The sequence below is a fragment of the Anser cygnoides genome, chromosome 26 (assembly GCF_040182565.1).
Source record: "Anser cygnoides isolate HZ-2024a breed goose chromosome 26, Taihu_goose_T2T_genome, whole genome shotgun sequence".
Lineage (NCBI taxonomy): Eukaryota > Metazoa > Chordata > Aves > Anseriformes > Anatidae > Anser > Anser cygnoides.
In genome coordinates, this window is record NC_089898.1 from 4,824,430 (window position 1) to 4,841,211 (window position 16,782).

At 66.5% G+C, this 16,782-nt stretch overlaps 1 protein-coding gene across 1 annotated transcript; it reads left to right on the top strand.

The window, feature by feature from the left end:
• Positions 1-404: 404 nt before the first annotated feature.
• Positions 405-16,731, top strand: FER1L5 (fer-1 like family member 5). Its single transcript, XM_066983328.1, has 51 exons — positions 405-942; positions 1,179-1,234; positions 1,314-1,405; positions 1,482-1,791; positions 1,869-1,997; positions 2,074-2,136; positions 2,207-2,257; positions 2,332-2,362; positions 2,447-2,562; positions 2,665-2,785; positions 2,860-2,957; positions 3,025-3,093; positions 3,189-3,232; positions 3,302-3,375; positions 3,450-3,544; positions 3,631-3,744; positions 3,840-4,020; positions 4,091-4,215; positions 4,293-4,384; positions 5,211-5,400; positions 5,482-5,637; positions 6,305-6,418; positions 6,497-6,660; positions 6,733-6,847; positions 6,934-7,036; positions 7,113-7,276; positions 7,795-7,971; positions 8,438-8,540; positions 8,618-8,695; positions 8,779-8,960; positions 9,040-9,198; positions 9,277-9,375; positions 9,887-10,048; positions 10,129-10,312; positions 10,916-10,941; positions 11,052-11,093; positions 11,164-11,277; positions 11,899-12,030; positions 12,120-12,275; positions 12,348-12,439; positions 13,285-13,455; positions 14,237-14,385; positions 14,459-14,598; positions 15,104-15,192; positions 15,263-15,358; positions 15,445-15,586; positions 15,665-15,764; positions 15,862-16,055; positions 16,147-16,256; positions 16,341-16,488; positions 16,566-16,731. The coding sequence occupies exons 1-51, from the start codon at positions 651-653 to the stop codon at positions 16,635-16,637; spliced, it is 6,276 nt and encodes a 2,091-aa protein (XP_066839429.1). The 5' UTR covers positions 405-650; the 3' UTR covers positions 16,638-16,731.
• Positions 16,732-16,782: the final 51 nt, after the last annotated feature.

A 16,782-nucleotide genomic window follows, 5' to 3' on the forward strand; every position in this document is an offset into this window, starting at 1 on the left:
CATGGGGACACAAGGGCACGGGGGCACATGGATGTGGGGACAGGGGTATGGGGAGGTGGGGACATGGGGCTCATGGATTTGGGGACACAAGGACATGAGGATATGGGGATGCAGTGGTGTGGGGCACACAGATTTGGGGATGCAGTGACATGGGGACATGGGGACATGGTGGCTTGGGGCACATGGATGTGCAGGCACAAGGATATGGGGACATGGGGCACATGGATGTGGGGACACGAGGACATGGGGCACATGGATGTGGGGACACGGGGACTTGGGGCACATGGATGTGGGGACACAAGGACACACAGACATGGGGACATGGGGGCACATGAGCATGAGGGCACAGGAACAGGCACAGGCATGTAGTGACAAGGGGCACACGCACATAGGGACATGGGGACACAGACATGGGGATGCAGTGACATGGGGCACATGGACTCAGTGACGTGGGACACTAAGACATGGGGACACAGGGACATGTGGACATGGGGACACAGAGATGTGGGGACACACGGATGCGGGGACACAGACATAGGGACACAGGGACATGGGGACGCAGTGACACAGGTATGCACAGATGGGTTACGGCATGATGCAGGGACACAGGGACGCGCAGAAAGTGACACAGCACAGTGACATGGCCACGCATGGACATGGCACAGGGTGACACGGGTGCACGGTGGCAGAGGTACCTGGTGACATGGGGACACCCGCTGACAGCAGCAGTGTCCCTGCCTGTTCCCACCGCAGCGCATGTGGTGTCGTTCCAGAACACAGACCGGTGGCAGCGCCGTGGTGACAGCCACTCGGTGGCACGGGGACACAACACAGGGACACAGCACGGGGACACAGCCATGCTGCAGCTGCTGGTGGCCAGCGCCCACATCCCGGCAGCCACGGGCGCCGGGCCCGGCATGCATGTGTCCGCCCACTTCAGAGGTACCGGGGGGCAGGGGGACATCACGGTGGCCGTCCCCATGAGATGGGTTGGCGTTGGCCATCCTCGTGGGATGGGGTGGCATCGGTCATCGTCACGGGACGGGATGGCATCGAGCATCCTCGTGTGATGGGATGGTGCCAGCCACACGTGGGGACAGCGTGCGGGGACAGGGACAGTGCCACCTCAACGTCCCCAACGCAGGCTGCTGCCACCGTCCCTCCTGTCCCCCCCCCAGGTGTCCCCAGGAGCACCCGGGTGGTGCCGGCAGAGCGCAACCCCACCTGGAACGAGGTGACGTGGCACGGGGACAGCCAGCAGTGGCATGGGGACACTCGTGCCACCCTGCTGACCGCTGTCACCTGCCCTGCAGACACTGGTGTGGCCGCTGGGTGCCCGTCCCCTGCGCCCCTCGGCCAGCCTGGCCCTGCGCCTCCGGCACTGGGGCCAGCCAGCACCCCAGGGGTGAGTGGCACCCATGGGTGGGCACCGCAGGGTGCTGTCCCCAAGGTGGCCGTGCTCACCGTCCCTGTCCCCCCAGGGAACTGGGTGCCACCACGGTGCCACTGGGCCGGCTGGCGGAGGAGCCCGGGCTGCCGCTCGCCCTCAGCCACCTCCCGCTGCTGGACCCTCGGGGACGTCCCACGGGGGCCACTGTCACTGTCCGCTGCTCCTACATCCCCCCCGGCCAGGTGGCAGCAGGGGACACCGCGCCACACCAGCAGGGACGGGTGGCGCCCTGCCTGTCACCCCCATGCCTCTCCCCAGCGGTGGGGACAGCCGTCGGGGTGCCACCGGGGCCACCACACCACCACGCTAAGCCTGTGATGGAGAGGAAGGAGGATTTCCAGGTAGGGCACCCAAGGGTGCGGTGGCACCTGGGGCGGTGTCCCAAACAGTGGCCACCGTGTCCCCACGTGTCCCGTAGGTGCGGGTGAGGGTAATCGAGGGCCACCAGCTGCAGGGGAATGACATCAAGCCGGTGGTGACGGTCCTCATCGGCGAGCACCGCTTCAGGACCAGGATCCGCGCGGGGAACAACCCCTACTACAACGAGGTGGCCCCAGGGGATGGGGACCCACCGGTGTCCCCTCCCCGCCCACCACCACACTCACAGTTTTGCCCAATTCTAGGTGTTTTCCCAGCATTTCCACCTAACGCCCGTCCAGCTGGCAGCAGTGCCCATCCACGTCCAGGTCGGGGCCGGTGGCACCTGTGGGGTCGGTGACAACAGGGTGGCCGCTGACGTTGTCCCCGACCCCACAGGTTCTCAACTCCCGGGCCATCCGTGCTGAGGCCACCATCGGTGCCTTCAAGGTGAGGCTGGCAGCAGGGAAACGGGGTGAAAAACCCCATTATAGCCATTTTCCTCCCTTTTTGCTTCCCCGCAGCTGGACGTCAGCACCATCTACAACGCGCCTGGTAGGTGAGCCCCCCGTGGGGCGGTGGGTGCCCCTTGGGGTGTCACCACGCCCCGGGGAGGTGACACGGGTGTCCCCGCGGCAGGTCGCAGGCTGAGCTGGAAGTGGCTGAGCCTGCAGCACCCCCGGCGCCCCGAGGCCGGGTCCTGCGGCTACCTCCGCGTCAGCCTGGCCGTCCTCCGCGCCGGCGAGCCTGTGGCGGTGAGCACCGTGCCCAGCACCCTGAAACCCCCCTAGTGTGCACCTGTGATTTTTTTTTAATTATTATTTTTGATTTTGGGTTATTTTTGCCCCCCACGCCAGGAGCCGGAGGAACCGGCGGGGAGCGAGGAGGTGGAGGCCAACCTCCTGCAGCCTTCACCGCTCACCCCGTGCGTGGCCACGCTCCAGCTCCATGTCTACCGTGCCGAGGACCTGCCCCAGGGTGCGCCACGGGGACGGGGGACATGGGTGTCACCTTGTGTCCCTGTACCCACTTGTCTACCCTCCCCGGTGCAGAGGAACCGACCCAGCCGTACCTCCCGGCGGTGCTACCGGCCGGCGGCAAGCGGGGCTTCGTGGCGGCAGCTGTGCGAGCCAGCTTCGCTGGCAGGACGGTGGGTGGTGGGGAGCACCTATGGGTGCTGGCGGTGGGCAGGGGCTGATTTCTGTGTCCCCCCCCAGCTCTGCACCCGGGTGATGCCCCCCGATGCCAACCCTGCATGGAACGAGGTGCTCTTCTTCCCGCTGCGGGTGAGGTGCCCCCCGCACTCCCCAGGTGGGGACCCCCATTAAAACCCTTATTAATTAACGCTGTCCTTTCCCCCCAATATTTTTCTGCCCGGCAGCTGCCCCCCGTCTGTGATGCCATCGAGCTGGCCATCGTCAGTGGGTAAGTGGGGTGCTCCCCAATTTGGGGGGGGCCCTGGCATCACCCCCCACCCATCGCTGCCACCCGTAGGTCCCGCGCCAAGGTCCTGGGCACCGCCACCCTGCACCTCTCCCACATCTCCTCTGCTGGCGCCGAGCTTCAAGGTGAGCGGGGTCCAACCTCGGGGGGGTCCCAAGCACCTTCTTCCCCCCCACTGAACCCCCTTTTTTGCTCCCAGGGGGGGTCTCTGGCTTCTTACCCTGCTTTGGACCCAGCTTCCTCCCATTCTACGGCCCTCGGCCAGATCCTGCCAGGAGACCCAGCACCCCCAGTGTGAGTACAGCGGGGGGGGGATAGCACCCATGCTGGGGGGGGGGGGGCACCAGCCCACAGCTGCTCTCCCCCCCTTTATTTTGCAGGACACCAGGGTTGCGTACCGGGGCCGGGTGCTACTGGAGCTCAGCACCCACACCGGGAGCCCGGATGGGCGCCAGCAGGACACCATCGCCCCCGAGGATGTCGCCCGCGTGCAGGTGGGGACACGGTGCCATGCCACTGATGGGGCTTTTGCTTTTTAATAGGGGGGGAGCAGTATTTATTTGGGGGGTTTTGGCTTTTTTATCCCCAGCGCCTCCTACCCCGGCGCCGCCGCTTCGGGCTGTGCGGGGTGTTTTACTCGGCCACCATGCTGGCACCCGCACCCGAGCTGCTGCGCTTCGAGCTTAGCATTGGCAACTACGGGGACACCGGTGACCCCACGTGCCGCCCCGCTGCCTCCGCCACCCCGCACGGCCACCCCCTCTTTGATGGTGAGCACAGGGGATGCCCCTGTCCCCCCCCCGGGTCACCACGGGGATGCTGATCCTGCTGTGGACGCAGGCAATCGCTACCACTACCTGCCCTGGTATGACGCCAAGCCGGTGGTGGCCGTCACCTCCATTTGGGAGGACGCCGGCTACCGCTGGGACGCCACGAACCTGCTGCAGAACATGGCCCAGAGGCTGGTGAGCACCCATGGGTGGGGGAGGCGGGGGGCGAGCACCTAGCGCAGGCGGTTTTTGGGCAGCGGTGAGCTCCACAGGAGGGAAACGTGGCCGCGCTGCGGGATGCGGGGACGGCCACCTGCGGGGACGCCGGGAGGAGGCTGCTCCGGGAGCTGGCACGGGACTGCAGGTGAGCACCCATGGGTGGCCCATGGGTCCCCCAGGGTGCAGCACCCCTGAGACATCCCCACCGGCAGCCCCGCAGCAGCCCCCAGGGTGCTGGTGGTGGGACATGGAGGGGAACCCAGCACCCGCTGAGCTGCACTGGGGCATTTTTGGGGGAAATGGGGCATTGGAGGGAAAAAAGTGGGTCATTTGGGGATAAAAATGGGAGGTTTGGGGGACAAAATGGGTATTTGGGGGGGAAATGGGGCATTGGGTGGAATATGGGGAATTTCCGGGGTGGAAATGAGACTTATGGGAGAAAATGGGGCATATCTATGGGTGAATGGGGCATTTTGGGGTGAAAATTAGATATTTGAGGGGGAACAGGAAAATTCTGGGGAGAAACGGGGCATTTTAGGGGGAAATGGGGCATATCTGGGGGAAAATGGGGAAGTTCTGGGGTAGAAATGAGACGGGGAAAACGGGGCATATCTGCAAGTAGAAGGGGTATTTCTGGGAGAATATGGGGCACTTCTGGGGTAGAAATAGGACATTTTAGGGGGACATAGTACATTTCTAGTGGAAAATGGGCTATTTAGGGGGGAGGAAATGGGGCATATCTGGGGGAAATGGGGCATATCTGAGGGAAAACGGGGCACTTTTGTGGTGTAAATTGAACATTTTAGGAGGAAACAAAACATCTCAGGGGCAGAAAAGTTGCATTTATTTGGGAAAACAGCACACTTCTGGGCTGGAAACATGGCATTTTGGTGCAAAATGGGGCAGTTCTGTGGGCAAGCATCCCCGGCATGCTCCCCGCTGTCCCCATCCCGGTGTCCCCAATCCGGCAGAGTGGCACTGCCAGTGCTGGAGGCGCAGCTCCCCAAAACGCCGCTGGACACGGAGCTGCGTGCCGCCCGCCTGCACCTCCTGCGCCTCATGGCCGCGGCGGCGACCGCCGGCCCCCCGCGCGGTGGCTGGGCCGCGCTGCTACCGGAGGCCGAGGCCTGGCTAGGCCGCGTGGCCGCTCTGGCGGCCGAGGTGAGGGGAAGGCCCCAAATTCGAGGCCCCTCTCCGGTGCCTGGCCCTGGGGCTTTGCCCTCAGCCCCGTCCCGTCCCCAGCCGCAGGCCGGTGTCCCTGACGTGCTGCTGTGGCTGCTGAGCGGGCCACGGCGGGTGGCCTGCGCCCGCATCCCCGCGCACTGCCTGGCGTTCTCGCCCCGCGGCCGTGCTGCCTGCGGGAGGCTCTGCGGCCGGACCCAGACCCTCTTCTTGGGGGTAGGGGGCAGCGTGGGTGTCCCACATCCCCGCCGTGTCCCCTCAGTGTCCCCTTTGTGTGTCCCCTCTGTGTCCCACCAGTGTCACCTCCATGTCACTTCCACATCCCCTCCATGTCCCCTCAGTGTCCCATCAATGTCACCTCCATGTCACTTTCACTTCCCCTCCATGTCCCATCTATGTCCCCTCCACGTCCCCTCCACATCCCCTCCAGTTCCGCTCTATCTCCCCTCCATGCCCCAACCATGTCATCTCCATGTCCTCTCCATGCTGCCTTTGTGTCCCATGTCCCCTCCACATCCCCTCCATGCTCCTCCTGTCCCCGCCATGTCTCCTCCACGTCCCCTCTCTGCTCCATTTGTGCCTTGTCTATATCTCCCCATGTCCCCCATGTCCGTCCACTTCTCCCATGTCCCCCCCAACATCTCCCATGTCCCCAACATCCCCCATGTCCCCCCACATCTCCTGTGTCCCCCATATCCCCCCACTTCCCCATATCCCCTCTGTCCCCCATGTCCATCCACATCTCCCATGTCCCCACCACATCTCCCATGTCCCAGAGATCCCCCATGTCCCCCCATGTCCCCCACTTCCCCCACGTCCCCTCATGTCTCCCATGTCCCCCACACCCCCCACATCCTCCCCCCTGTCCCCCATGTCCCCCCAGGCCTCGGGCCACATCCATGCCCAGCTCCGTGTCCGGCTGTGGCTGGGGCGCGTGGCTGAGAGCCGGGACCTGCCGCGGTGCCTGGAGGGCACCCTGCGCTTCTATGCCGAGACGGTGAGCACTGGGAGGGACACGGTGACATGGGGACATCCCCGACGTCCCCCTGAGCCCCCCACCCTGGTCTTGCTGCAGTACGAAAACCAAACGAAGCTCCTGGGCAAGTGGAGCGGGAGGGGGCTGCCGGGGCGCCCCAGCTTCTCCGACATCACTGGCAAAGCAGGGCTGCCCCGCCACCGGATCCGGCCCCCCAAGGGCTGGCGCTGGGACGGACCCTGGGCTGTGGAGCCACAGCGGCGGTGAGCACCCTGGGGACCCTGCGCTGAGCTGGAGGGGACGGGGAGGTGACACCGGCTTGTCCCTGTCCCCAGGCTGCTGCTGGACACCGAGGCCAACCTGGGTGAGGTGCTGGAGGAGGTCTACGAGAATGAGAGCCGGCAGCCCGGCGGGGACTGGGGACCCGCCGCCATGGCCAACACCGATGCCGTGAGTGAGGGGTGACACAGGGACACTGGGGGTGCCACCAATGGGGTGGCACCAGTGCGCCGGGGCTCAGCTCCCACCCGATGCAGGTCGGTGCAGCAGTGCCCCCCAAGGAGGAGGTGGCTTGTCCCCAAGGCTGGCACGTCACCGACGGCTGGCGGGTGGACGTGGCGGGGGCCGTGGATGAGGCCGGTGAGCGGGCGTCCCCAGCGGGTACCATGGGGAGGGTGGTGGTGGCAGAGGTGACAAGGACACCCGGGTGGCACAGGCTGGGAGTACGGGGCAAGCGCAGCGCCCGGCAGCCCCCCACTGGCATGGCACCCTGCTGAGAAGACGTACCACACGCACCGGCGACGGCGGTGGCTGCGCACCCGCCGCAGGGAGCCCAGCGCCCAGGGACAGGAGCAGGACGTGGCCACCTTTCTCCAGCTGGTTGGGGCAGCGGGGACAGGGTGACAGGGACGGGGGTGGCAGGGTGGGGGTAGAAGGAGTGGGATGGCGGGGATGGGGTCATAGGGATGGGGTGGCAGGGATGGGATGGCAGGGATGGGGGTGGCAGGGATGGTGTCACTGGGATGGGTTCACAGGGATGGGGTGGCAAGGTTGGGGGTGGCAGGGACAAGGTGGCAAGGAAGGGGGTGGTGGGATGGGGGTGACAAAGATTGGGTGGCCGGGACAGGGTGGCAGATAGGAGGGTGGCAGGAATGGGGTGGCAGGATTGGGGGTGCTGAGGATGGGGTGGAGGGGATGGGGATGGCAGGGATGGGGGCGACGGGATGGGGATGACATGAAGGGGGTGGCAGGGAAGGGAGGTGACAGGATGGGGGTGACAAGAACAAGGTGGCAGGGATGAGGTGGCAGGGACAAGCCTACAGCCACCAGTGCCCTGCCTTGAGCATCCCCATCTGCTCCCCGTGCCACCGTCCCCTGCGTGCCACATGTCCCCTCAGCACAGCCCCGAAGCGCCGGCGGCGGACGAGGCGTGGGAGTACGCGACCCTGTGGGGCTGCCGCTTCCACCTGCGGCCCCGCGCCGGGGACCTGTGCCGGCGGCGCTGCTGGCACCGGCGCATGGTGCCATCGCAGTCCTCGTCCGTGGCCCCCATCTTCCTCCTCGAGGGATCCCCGGTACCGCAGCGCACGGCCGCCAGCGTGGGAAGGGGGAGCTGGGCAGGGGGCAATGGGGACGGGGTGCTGGGGAGGGGGCTGTGAGGGTGGGGGGCGGCAGGGGGTGGTGGGATGGGGGGACAGAGGGGGAAAGGGATGGGGTGATGGAGGGAGGGAGGGACAGAGGGATGGATGGATGCTAGGACAGAGGGGTGGACACAGGGATGGAGGGACAGGGGTAAAGGGAGGGACAGAGGGACACAGGGATGGTGAAATGGAGGGACAGGGATGCAGGGCAGAGGGATGGACAAAGGGAGGAAGGGATGGAGGGAGAGAGGGATGGAGGGATGGGGGATGCAGGGACAAGGGAACACAGGGATAGCAGGATATGGGGACAGCAGAACCCAGGGGCTTTGGGATGCAGGGACAGGGGACACGGGGGCATCAGGGGAAGGCTGACCCCCTGCCCCACATCCCAACCCCACAGGGCACGGAGGCGGCGGTGCCGGAGGGCGAGCAGCCAGCAGCAGGGACCAGGAGCCAGGGACGCCCGCAGCAGCCCATGCCCCTCATCCTCTGCACCTTCCAGCGTGAGCGCCGGGCTGCTGGGAGGGGAGGGTCCCGGGGGGGCTACAGGACCCCCTGCCACCCCCTGCCTCTCCCACAGGGCCCAGCTACTTCCAGCTGCGCTGCTACCTCTTCCAGGCACTGGAGCTGGTGCCCCACGGCACCAAGGCCACGGCAGGTGGGACCCCCCACCCCTCCCCGGCACCCCGGACCCCCCCAGCAGGCACCCCGGGGTGCTGACGGTGGGTGCCGCTCCCGCAGACCCCGTCGCCCACGTGTCCTTCGTGCACGTCAGCCAGAGCACCCGGGTGCTCGCCCGCACCCTGGACCCACGCTGGGACCAGGCGCTGCTCTTCCACCGGGTGCTGCTTTACGGGGACCCCCGGGGGGTCCGCGACGAGCCCCCGGCCGTGGTGGTGGAAGTGTTTGACCAAGAAGGAGAGGTACGGCAGGGGGGGAGGCACCCATGGGTGGGGGACACCCATGGGTGGGGGGCACCCACGCCCAGGTGCTGTCTTGCAGGGTGCTGGCAGTTTCCTGGGGAGGTGCGTGTGCACCCCGCATGTGTGGCTGGATCTGGGGCGCTGGCAGCCCCCCCGGCTGCGACGTTACCCGCTGGAGGGGCCGGGAGGGCCGGCGGGGGAGCTGCTGGCTGCCTTCGAGCTGCTGCACGAGGCTGAGGTGAGGGGCGGGCAGGGGGGTGGCGTGGGGGCACCCGGAACCTGTCCCCATCATTCTCGTGCCCCCCAACCCCATCAGGAGGGGGCCCTGGCGCAGCTCAGCACCCCGCCGTGGAGGGACGGCACCTTCAGCGTCCCCCTGGGCATCCGGCCCCTCCTGCGGCTGGTGGCGCTCGAGGTGACCCCGGGGACAGGGACGGGGATGGGGACAGAGAGGGAGATGGGGTGGGAGGAGGTTTGGGGGGGAACGGGCTGGCTGGAGACAAGGATATGGATGAGGACAGGGCAGGGATGGGGACAGGATGGGGACAGGGAAGAGAACAGGATGGGGACTGGGATGGAGATGGGATGGGGACTGGGATGGAGAGGGGATGGGGACTGGGATGGAGATGGGATGGGGACTGGGATGGAGAGGGGATGGGGACTGGGATGGAGATAGGATGGGGACTGGGATGGGCACAGGACTGGGACAAGATCGGGACAGGGGTGGGGAAACGGGAATGGGACATGGAAATGGAAATGGGATGGGGACAAGGTCAGGGATGGAGACTGAGAGGAGACGGGGCAGCGATGAAGGAGGGACTGGGGACCAGGACAGGGATGAAGAAAAGGATGGAGACGGGATAGTGGCAACGGTGGGGGGTGAACAGGTGCCGGGGGGTGACAGGAGCCACGTGGGACCCCCGCAGGTGCTGGCGTGGGGGCTGCGGAGACTGCGCAGCCGCTCCCCCCTGCCCGTGCGCGCCCCCTGCCTGGAGGTGCAGTGCGGGGGCCAGGTCCTGCGCACGCCCCCCATCGCCGACCTCGCCGCCAACCCCAACTTCCCCATCAACGCCTTCCTGCTGCCGCTGGTGAGGGTGCGGGGACGGGGGGCGGCCCACCCGTGGGTGCTGCCGGCGGCACCCGGGGTGACGGCGAGGTTTGGCCCCAGCACCTGCCGGCGGAGGAGGAGTACGTGCCCCCCCTCCGGCTGCGGGTGCTGGACACGCAGGGGTTCGGGTACCGGCCCGAGGTGGGGCAGGCGTGCGTGCGGGGCCTGGGGCGCTTCTGCTGCCAGCCCGACGGTGGGGGGCGGCTGTCTGGACCCGGTGCCCCCCCAGCGAGCCCTGGCCCTGGTACAGCCCTGCCCTGCCCCTGCCCATCCCCAGCACCCTCCTGCCCCATGTCTGCCCTCTCCCTGGTAGCCCCTTCCCCATCCCTGGTACCTCTCTTCCCCTTCCCTTCCCCATCCTTTCCCCCTCCCTTCCCCATCCCTTCCCATCCCTTCCCCATACCGAGTACCTCCCTTCCCCATTTCTTCCTGTCCCTTCCCCAGCCCTTCCCATCCCTTCCCATCCTTTCCCCATCCCTTCCCAACCCTTCTCATCCCTTCCCCATCCCTTCCCATCCCTTCTTATTCCTTCCCCATCCCTTCTCATTACTTCTTATCCCTTCCCACCCCTTTCCCACCCCTTCCCCACCCCTTTCCCACCCCTTCCCATCCCACCCCATCCCCACCCCTTTCCCACCCCTTCCCCATCCCATCCCACCCCTTCCCATCCCATCCCATCCCACCCCATCCCATCCCACCCCTTCCCCATCCCACCCCTTCCCATCCCATCCCATCCCATCCCATCCCATCCCATCCCATCCCATCCCATCCCACCCCTTCCCCATCCCTTCCCATCCCTGCCCGTCTCTTCCCCTCTCTGGGATTTCTTTCCCCTCTCCCCGCACAGCCGCTGCCTGGGACAGGATCGCTCAGGTGAGTCCCCCCCCTGCCCCTCCCCACCCCAGTCCTGGCAGCGCTGGCCCCACAGCGGGGTCCCCGGCCCCCCACCTCCGTTCCCCAGGTGTCCCCTCTGCTCCCTGCAGATGCTGCCCAAGATCACCGCTGAGAAGGGGGCTGCGGACAAGGTGGGCACAGGAAGGGGGCCCCCAAGGGCACCGGGGCTGCCCCTCCCCGCCTCACCCTGCTCCCCACCAGGCTGTGGAGAGGGAGGAAGAGGATGAGGAAGAAGGAGACTGGTGGAGCAAATTCTACGCGGCCATGGGGGACACAGCAAAGAGCCACCGGGGGACACACAGGGACAGCCTGAAGGTGGGCTGGGGCAGGGGACAAGGATGGGGATGGGGAGGGGACAAGGACAAAGATGGGGATGAAAACAGAGATGGGAATAGGATGGGGATAAGGGTGGGAAAGAGGATTGGGACAGAGATGGGGTGGCTTTAGGAACAGTGATGGGGATGGGGACAGGGACAGGAAAAGTGATGAAGAAGGGGATGGGATGGGTACGGGGACAGGGATGGGGACAGGAATGAATACAAGACGAGGACAGGGACAGGAATAAAGGTGGGGAGGGGACAGAAATAAAGATGGGGAGGGGACAGGGACTAGGCGGGGGACAAGGATGAAGAAGAGATGAGGACAGGGACAGGATGGAGACAAAGACGGGACAATGATGAAGAAGGCAGTGGGATGGGGACAAGACTGGGGATGGGGACAGGGATGAAGACAAGATGAGGACAATGACAGGGACAGGAAGGAAGATGGGATGGGGATGGGGACAAGGCTGGGGATGGGGACAAGAAGAAAGAAGGGGACGGGGACTGGGTGGAGAGAAGCACCAAGACAGGGATGGGGCTGAGCTGGGGCTGGGGACAAGGACGAGGACAGCGGTGGGGACAGTGCCAGCCCCACCAGCCACCTCTGTGCCCCCAGGTCTACAGCTGCGAGTTGGAGGCAGTGCCCGAATTCGAGGGGCTGCAGGATTTCTGCCAGACCTTTCCTCTCTACCAGCCGGGGGGGCCACTGGGGGCTGGGGAGGACCCCGTGCCTGTGGGCGAGTTCAAGGTGAGAGCCCACGGTGTCCCCTGGGGACCCCAAACGCAGGGCCAGGGCACCTCGGGGTGCACAGCTGGGCTGTCCCCCCCCACCTCCAGGGGCTTTTCTGTCTCTACCCCCTGCCCGAGGACCCCGGGGTGCCCCCCCCGCCGCGCCACTTCCAGGAGCTGCCCCCCAGCCAGCCCCAGCAGTGCCTGGTGCGCGTCTACATCGTCCGCGCCTTCGACTTGTCCCCTCGTGACCGAAACGGACTGGTAAGGCCACCCCCGTGTCCCCTGCACCCTATGTCCCCCGGGTCACCCTGATGTCCCCCCCACCGCTGCCAGTGTGACCCCTACGTCCGTGTCTCACTGGGGGCGAAGACGCTGGGCCAGCGGGACCAGTACGTGCCCAACACCGTGGAGCCAGTTTTCGGCAGGTAGGGCCAGCGTGGGTGGCGTGGTGGCACTGCCACTGCTGGGTGGCACCAGGCTGGCACCCAGGTGAGGTGTCCCATGAGGGTCCGTGCTGGTGGGTCCCCATTCCTCGTGCCACCAGGTCCAGGTGCCACCAGGTCCCCAAGCTATTAGGTCCCCATTCCTCGTGCCACCTGGTCCAGGTGCCACTGGGTCCCCAGGCTGTCAGGTCCTCATGCCACCATGTCCCCAGTTCCTCTGCCAGCAGGGCTCTATGTCACTGGGTCCCTGTTCCTCATGCTGGAGGGTTCCTGTGCCACCACATCCCCATCCCTCATACCAGCAGGTCCCCACGCCACCAGGCCTCCATACTAGCAGGTCCCCGTGCCACCAGATGCCCCATTCCCAGTGCCCACAGGTCTCCATAACACCAGGTCTCCATAACACCAGGTCACCATGCCACCAAGTCCCTTGGCCAGCAGGTCCCCATGCCTTTAGGTCCCCATTCTTGTACCCTACTTCCCATGCCAGTACACCCTTGTGCCACCAGATCCCCGTTTCCCATGCCAGCAGGTCCCCATGCCAGGAAGTCCCCATTCCCCATGCTGGTGAGTCCCCATACAATCCAGGCCATCATGTCACCAAGTCCCCGTGCTAGCAGGTCCCTGTGCCAGGAGGTCCCCATCCCACCAGTTCCCCACGCCACCAAGTCCCCATGCCAGCAGGTCCATGCCTGTAGGTCCCCATTCTTGTGCCAGCGGGTCCCCATGCCCTTGGGTATCCCCATACCCTTGGGTGTCCCCATACCCTTGGGTGTCCCCAAGTCCATGGGTGCTGGTCCCCGGGGCTGACGGCACCACGCTGCCAGGATGTTCGAGGTGACAGGCACCATCCCGCTGGAGAAGGACCTGCGGGTCTCGCTGCTGGACTACGACCTGCTGCCTCCCGACCAGGAGATCGGCAGCACCACCATCGACCTGGAGAACCGGCTGCTGTCCCGCTTCCGTGCCCACTGCGGGCTGCCCCGCCTGTACCGCACGTGGGTGCCCCAGGATGGGCACGGCGCTGGGGCACCGGGACCTGAGGGGGGGACGGGGCGATAGGGACGGGTGGGGGCATGGGGTTGAGTGTGGGGAGATGGGGAGGGAGCGGGCACAGGGGAATGGGGACAAGGAGATGGGGACAAGGAGATGGGGAGGGCACAACAGGGTGGGCACATGGGGATGGGGACAAGGTGATGGGGACAAGGAGGCTGGGAGGGCAGAGGGGTTGGAGCTGAGGAGATGGGGACAAGGAGATCAGGACAAAGGGATAGGGACAAGGAAATGGGGAGGGCACAGGAGGGTGGGCACGGGGCAAAGGGGATGAAGGGGTACATGGGGGTGGTCATGGGGATGGGGACAGGAGATGGGGACAGTGGGCATGGGGATGGGTACAAGGAGTTGGGATGTGGTAGGCACCAGGATGGGCACATGGAGACGGGGACAGGGTGGGTACAAGAGGATGGGTGCAGGGGGATGAGGATGGGGCTGGCACAGGGATGGGCACAGGGGAACTGGGGCCGGGGAGATGGGGCAGGGGGGGCCCACAGACACGAGGACATGGGATGGGGTGGGCACAGGGAGCTGGCAGTGGCACAAGGGGGAAGGGGACAGGGGGATCGGGTGGGCACAGGGAGACATGAACAAGGAGATGGGGCTGGCACAAGGATGGGCATAAAGGGATCAGGCAGGCTCGGGGCTATGGGGTGGGCACAACAAGCGGCACCGGGAACTGGGAAGGGGACACCACAGACCCCAGCCCCTTCACTGTGCCCTCAGCGCCGGCCCTGGGCGCTGGAGGGACCAGCTCAGCCCCAGCCGGGCTCTGGAGCACTTCGCCCGCACCCAGGGGCTGCCAGCACCCGAATTCAGCGCCGACGGCACCGCCGTCACCTTCGGGTGCTCCACCTTCCTGCTCAGCCATTTCGGTGCGTCGGGGTCCGGGGGTGCTGGGGAGGGATCACGGGGCCCCTCCAGTGGTGCGAGGGCTCGGCCTTGCAGAGAGCGGTCCCCCCACGCACCGGCACCCTGGGGCGCCCCGGGAGCGCCTGGCCCTGCACGTGCTCCGCGCCTGTCGCCTCGTCCCCGAGCACCTCGAGACGCGGACCCTCTACAACAGCACCCAGCCCGGGCTGGAGCAGGTGGGGATGCCAGGACGGCGGGGAGACGGGGATCCTGGGGCACAGAGGGACGGGGGGGGGAAGGTGGGGACCCTGGGGTGATAAGGACGCTATTGTGACAGGGGCTCCTGGGCGGGGGTGTGCTGAAGAGAGGTGATGGGGACCCTGGGGTGATGGGGACATGGCTGGGGAGGGACCCAAGGGTTATGGGGACTTTAGGGCATGAAGGGATGCTAGGGAGTACAACGGGGACCCTGGGGTGACAGGGACCCCCCTGACAGACAGGGACACCAGCAGGGGGGTAAGATAGGGACCCTGAGCCAAAAAGGGATACACAATGGGGACACTGGGGTGACTTGGTTGGGTGCTGGGGGAATAAGGGGAACCCTGGGGTGACAGGGACCCCAGGCCAAGGGGGGATGCTGGGGGCAGGTGGCAGGGACATTGGGGACACCCTGGGACGGAGGGGGACAGCGGCACAGGGACAAGGGCGCCGGTACCAGCCTCCCGTCGCCCCATGGTGCAGGGCAAGGTGCAGATGTGGGTGGACGTCTTCCCTGCCAGCCTTGGGCCCCCCGGCCCCCCCGTCGACATCACCCCCCGCAAACCCCAGAGGTGAGCACCCCGCTGGGGGACAGGGACATCCCCTGGGGGTGGGAGGTGGCACGTCCCCGTCCCCCTCCAGGTACGAGCTGCGCTGCGTGGTGTGGAACACGCGGGACGTGGACCTGAGGGACACCAACATGGCCGGGCAGAGGATGAGCGACATCTACGTCACCGGGTGAGCCACAGCCACCGCCGGGGGCCCGGTGGTGGGGATGGGAACAAGGGTGGCACCCACGTCCCGTCCCCCCCGGGGCATGGCAGGTGGCTGGACGGGCTGGAGGAGCAGAGGCAGAGGACGGACGTGCACTACCGCTCGCTGCAAGGGGACGGCAGCTTCAACTGGCGCTTCGTCTTCCCCTTCGAGTACCTGGTGGCCGAGCAGCTCTGCGTCCTGCCCCGAAAGGTGCCGGGGTTCCCCTGGGGCAGGCATGGGGCTGGGGGGGGCACCGAGCACGACCCACCCTTCCTTCCCTCTATTCAGGAGCATTTTTGGAGCCTGGACGAGACGGTGCAGAAGCTGCCCCCCAAGCTCATCCTCCAAGTGTGGGACAACGACGTGTTCACGGCCGATGACTTTTTGGGTGAGACCCCAGCTCCCTCCCCAGCGGCTGCTGGGGCGGAGGGGGGCACCCACGGGTGATGGGGGCACCCACGTTTTGGCTTTTCCCCCCCATGCAGGCGTCCTGGAGCTGGAGCTCAGCCGGCTGCCGCAGCCAGCCCGGCGCCCCCAGGACTGCGCCCTGACGCCGCGGCCGAGCCGCTGGCCCTGGCGGGGGGCGCGGGGACCCCCCCACCTCTCCCTTTTCCGGCAGAAGCGGGTGAAGGGGTGGTGGCCCTGCACGGTGCAGGAGGGCGGCAAGCGGCGCCTCTCGGTACAGCAGGAGGGGTGGGGAAAGGGTGGGCGGCGATGAGAGGGGGGCACAAATCCCGGCCCCCACCCCCCGAATCCATCCCCCCCTTCAGGGTAAGCTGGAGCTGAGCCTGGAGCTGCTGAAGGCCAAGGAGGCAGAAGAGCGGCCGGCAGGGAAAGGGCGAGAGGAGCCCAACATGTACCCGGCCCTACAGCCACCCGTGTAAGCCCCCGCGTGGAGCCCCCACCCAAAAAAAAGGGGTGCAGGGGGGTGGCGGTGGGTGCCCCCAGCTGGGTGTCGTTGCAGGAGGCCGGAGTGGTCGTTCCTGTGGCTGCAGGCACCGCTGCGCAGCCTGCGCTACAGCCTCTGGCACCGGCACCGCTGCCGCATCGTGCTGGGGCTGGCCCTGCTGCTGCTCCTCGCCCTCATCCTCGCCTTCGTCTACGCCGCACCGGTGAGCGCAGTCCCCCCCAATCCCTCCCCCTGCCAGCCCCAGAGCCCCCCCTGAGCCCCCCTCTCTGCCCCCCGCAGGGTTATTTGGCCATGAAGCTGGTGAACCCTCTGCAAGGCTGGCAGCTCTTCGGCAGTGCAAGCAAGCCCTGAGGGGCCAGCCCTGCTCGGGGACACCCCCGGGGCACGAGGATGCTGGGTGTGGGGATTGCCGAGGGGCTGCCACCCCCCGGTGTCACCTCTTTAATAAAATGGGACCCAAATGACGGGCAGAGCATCATCCCCCGACTCTGCCGGC

Excerpts from the sequence above, each read along its gene's own strand:
- FER1L5 (XM_066983328.1), top strand. The coding sequence starts at position 651 with ATGGACATGGCACAGGGTGACACGGGTGCACGGTGGCAGAGGTACCTG. Across the intron at positions 2,958-3,024 it reads CCAGCTTCGCTGGCAGGACG|CTCTGCACCCGGGTGATGCC; the intron begins GTGGGTGGTGGG and ends GTCCCCCCCCAG. Across the intron at positions 4,021-4,090 it reads CGGCCACCCCCTCTTTGATG|GCAATCGCTACCACTACCTG; the intron begins GTGAGCACAGGG and ends CTGTGGACGCAG.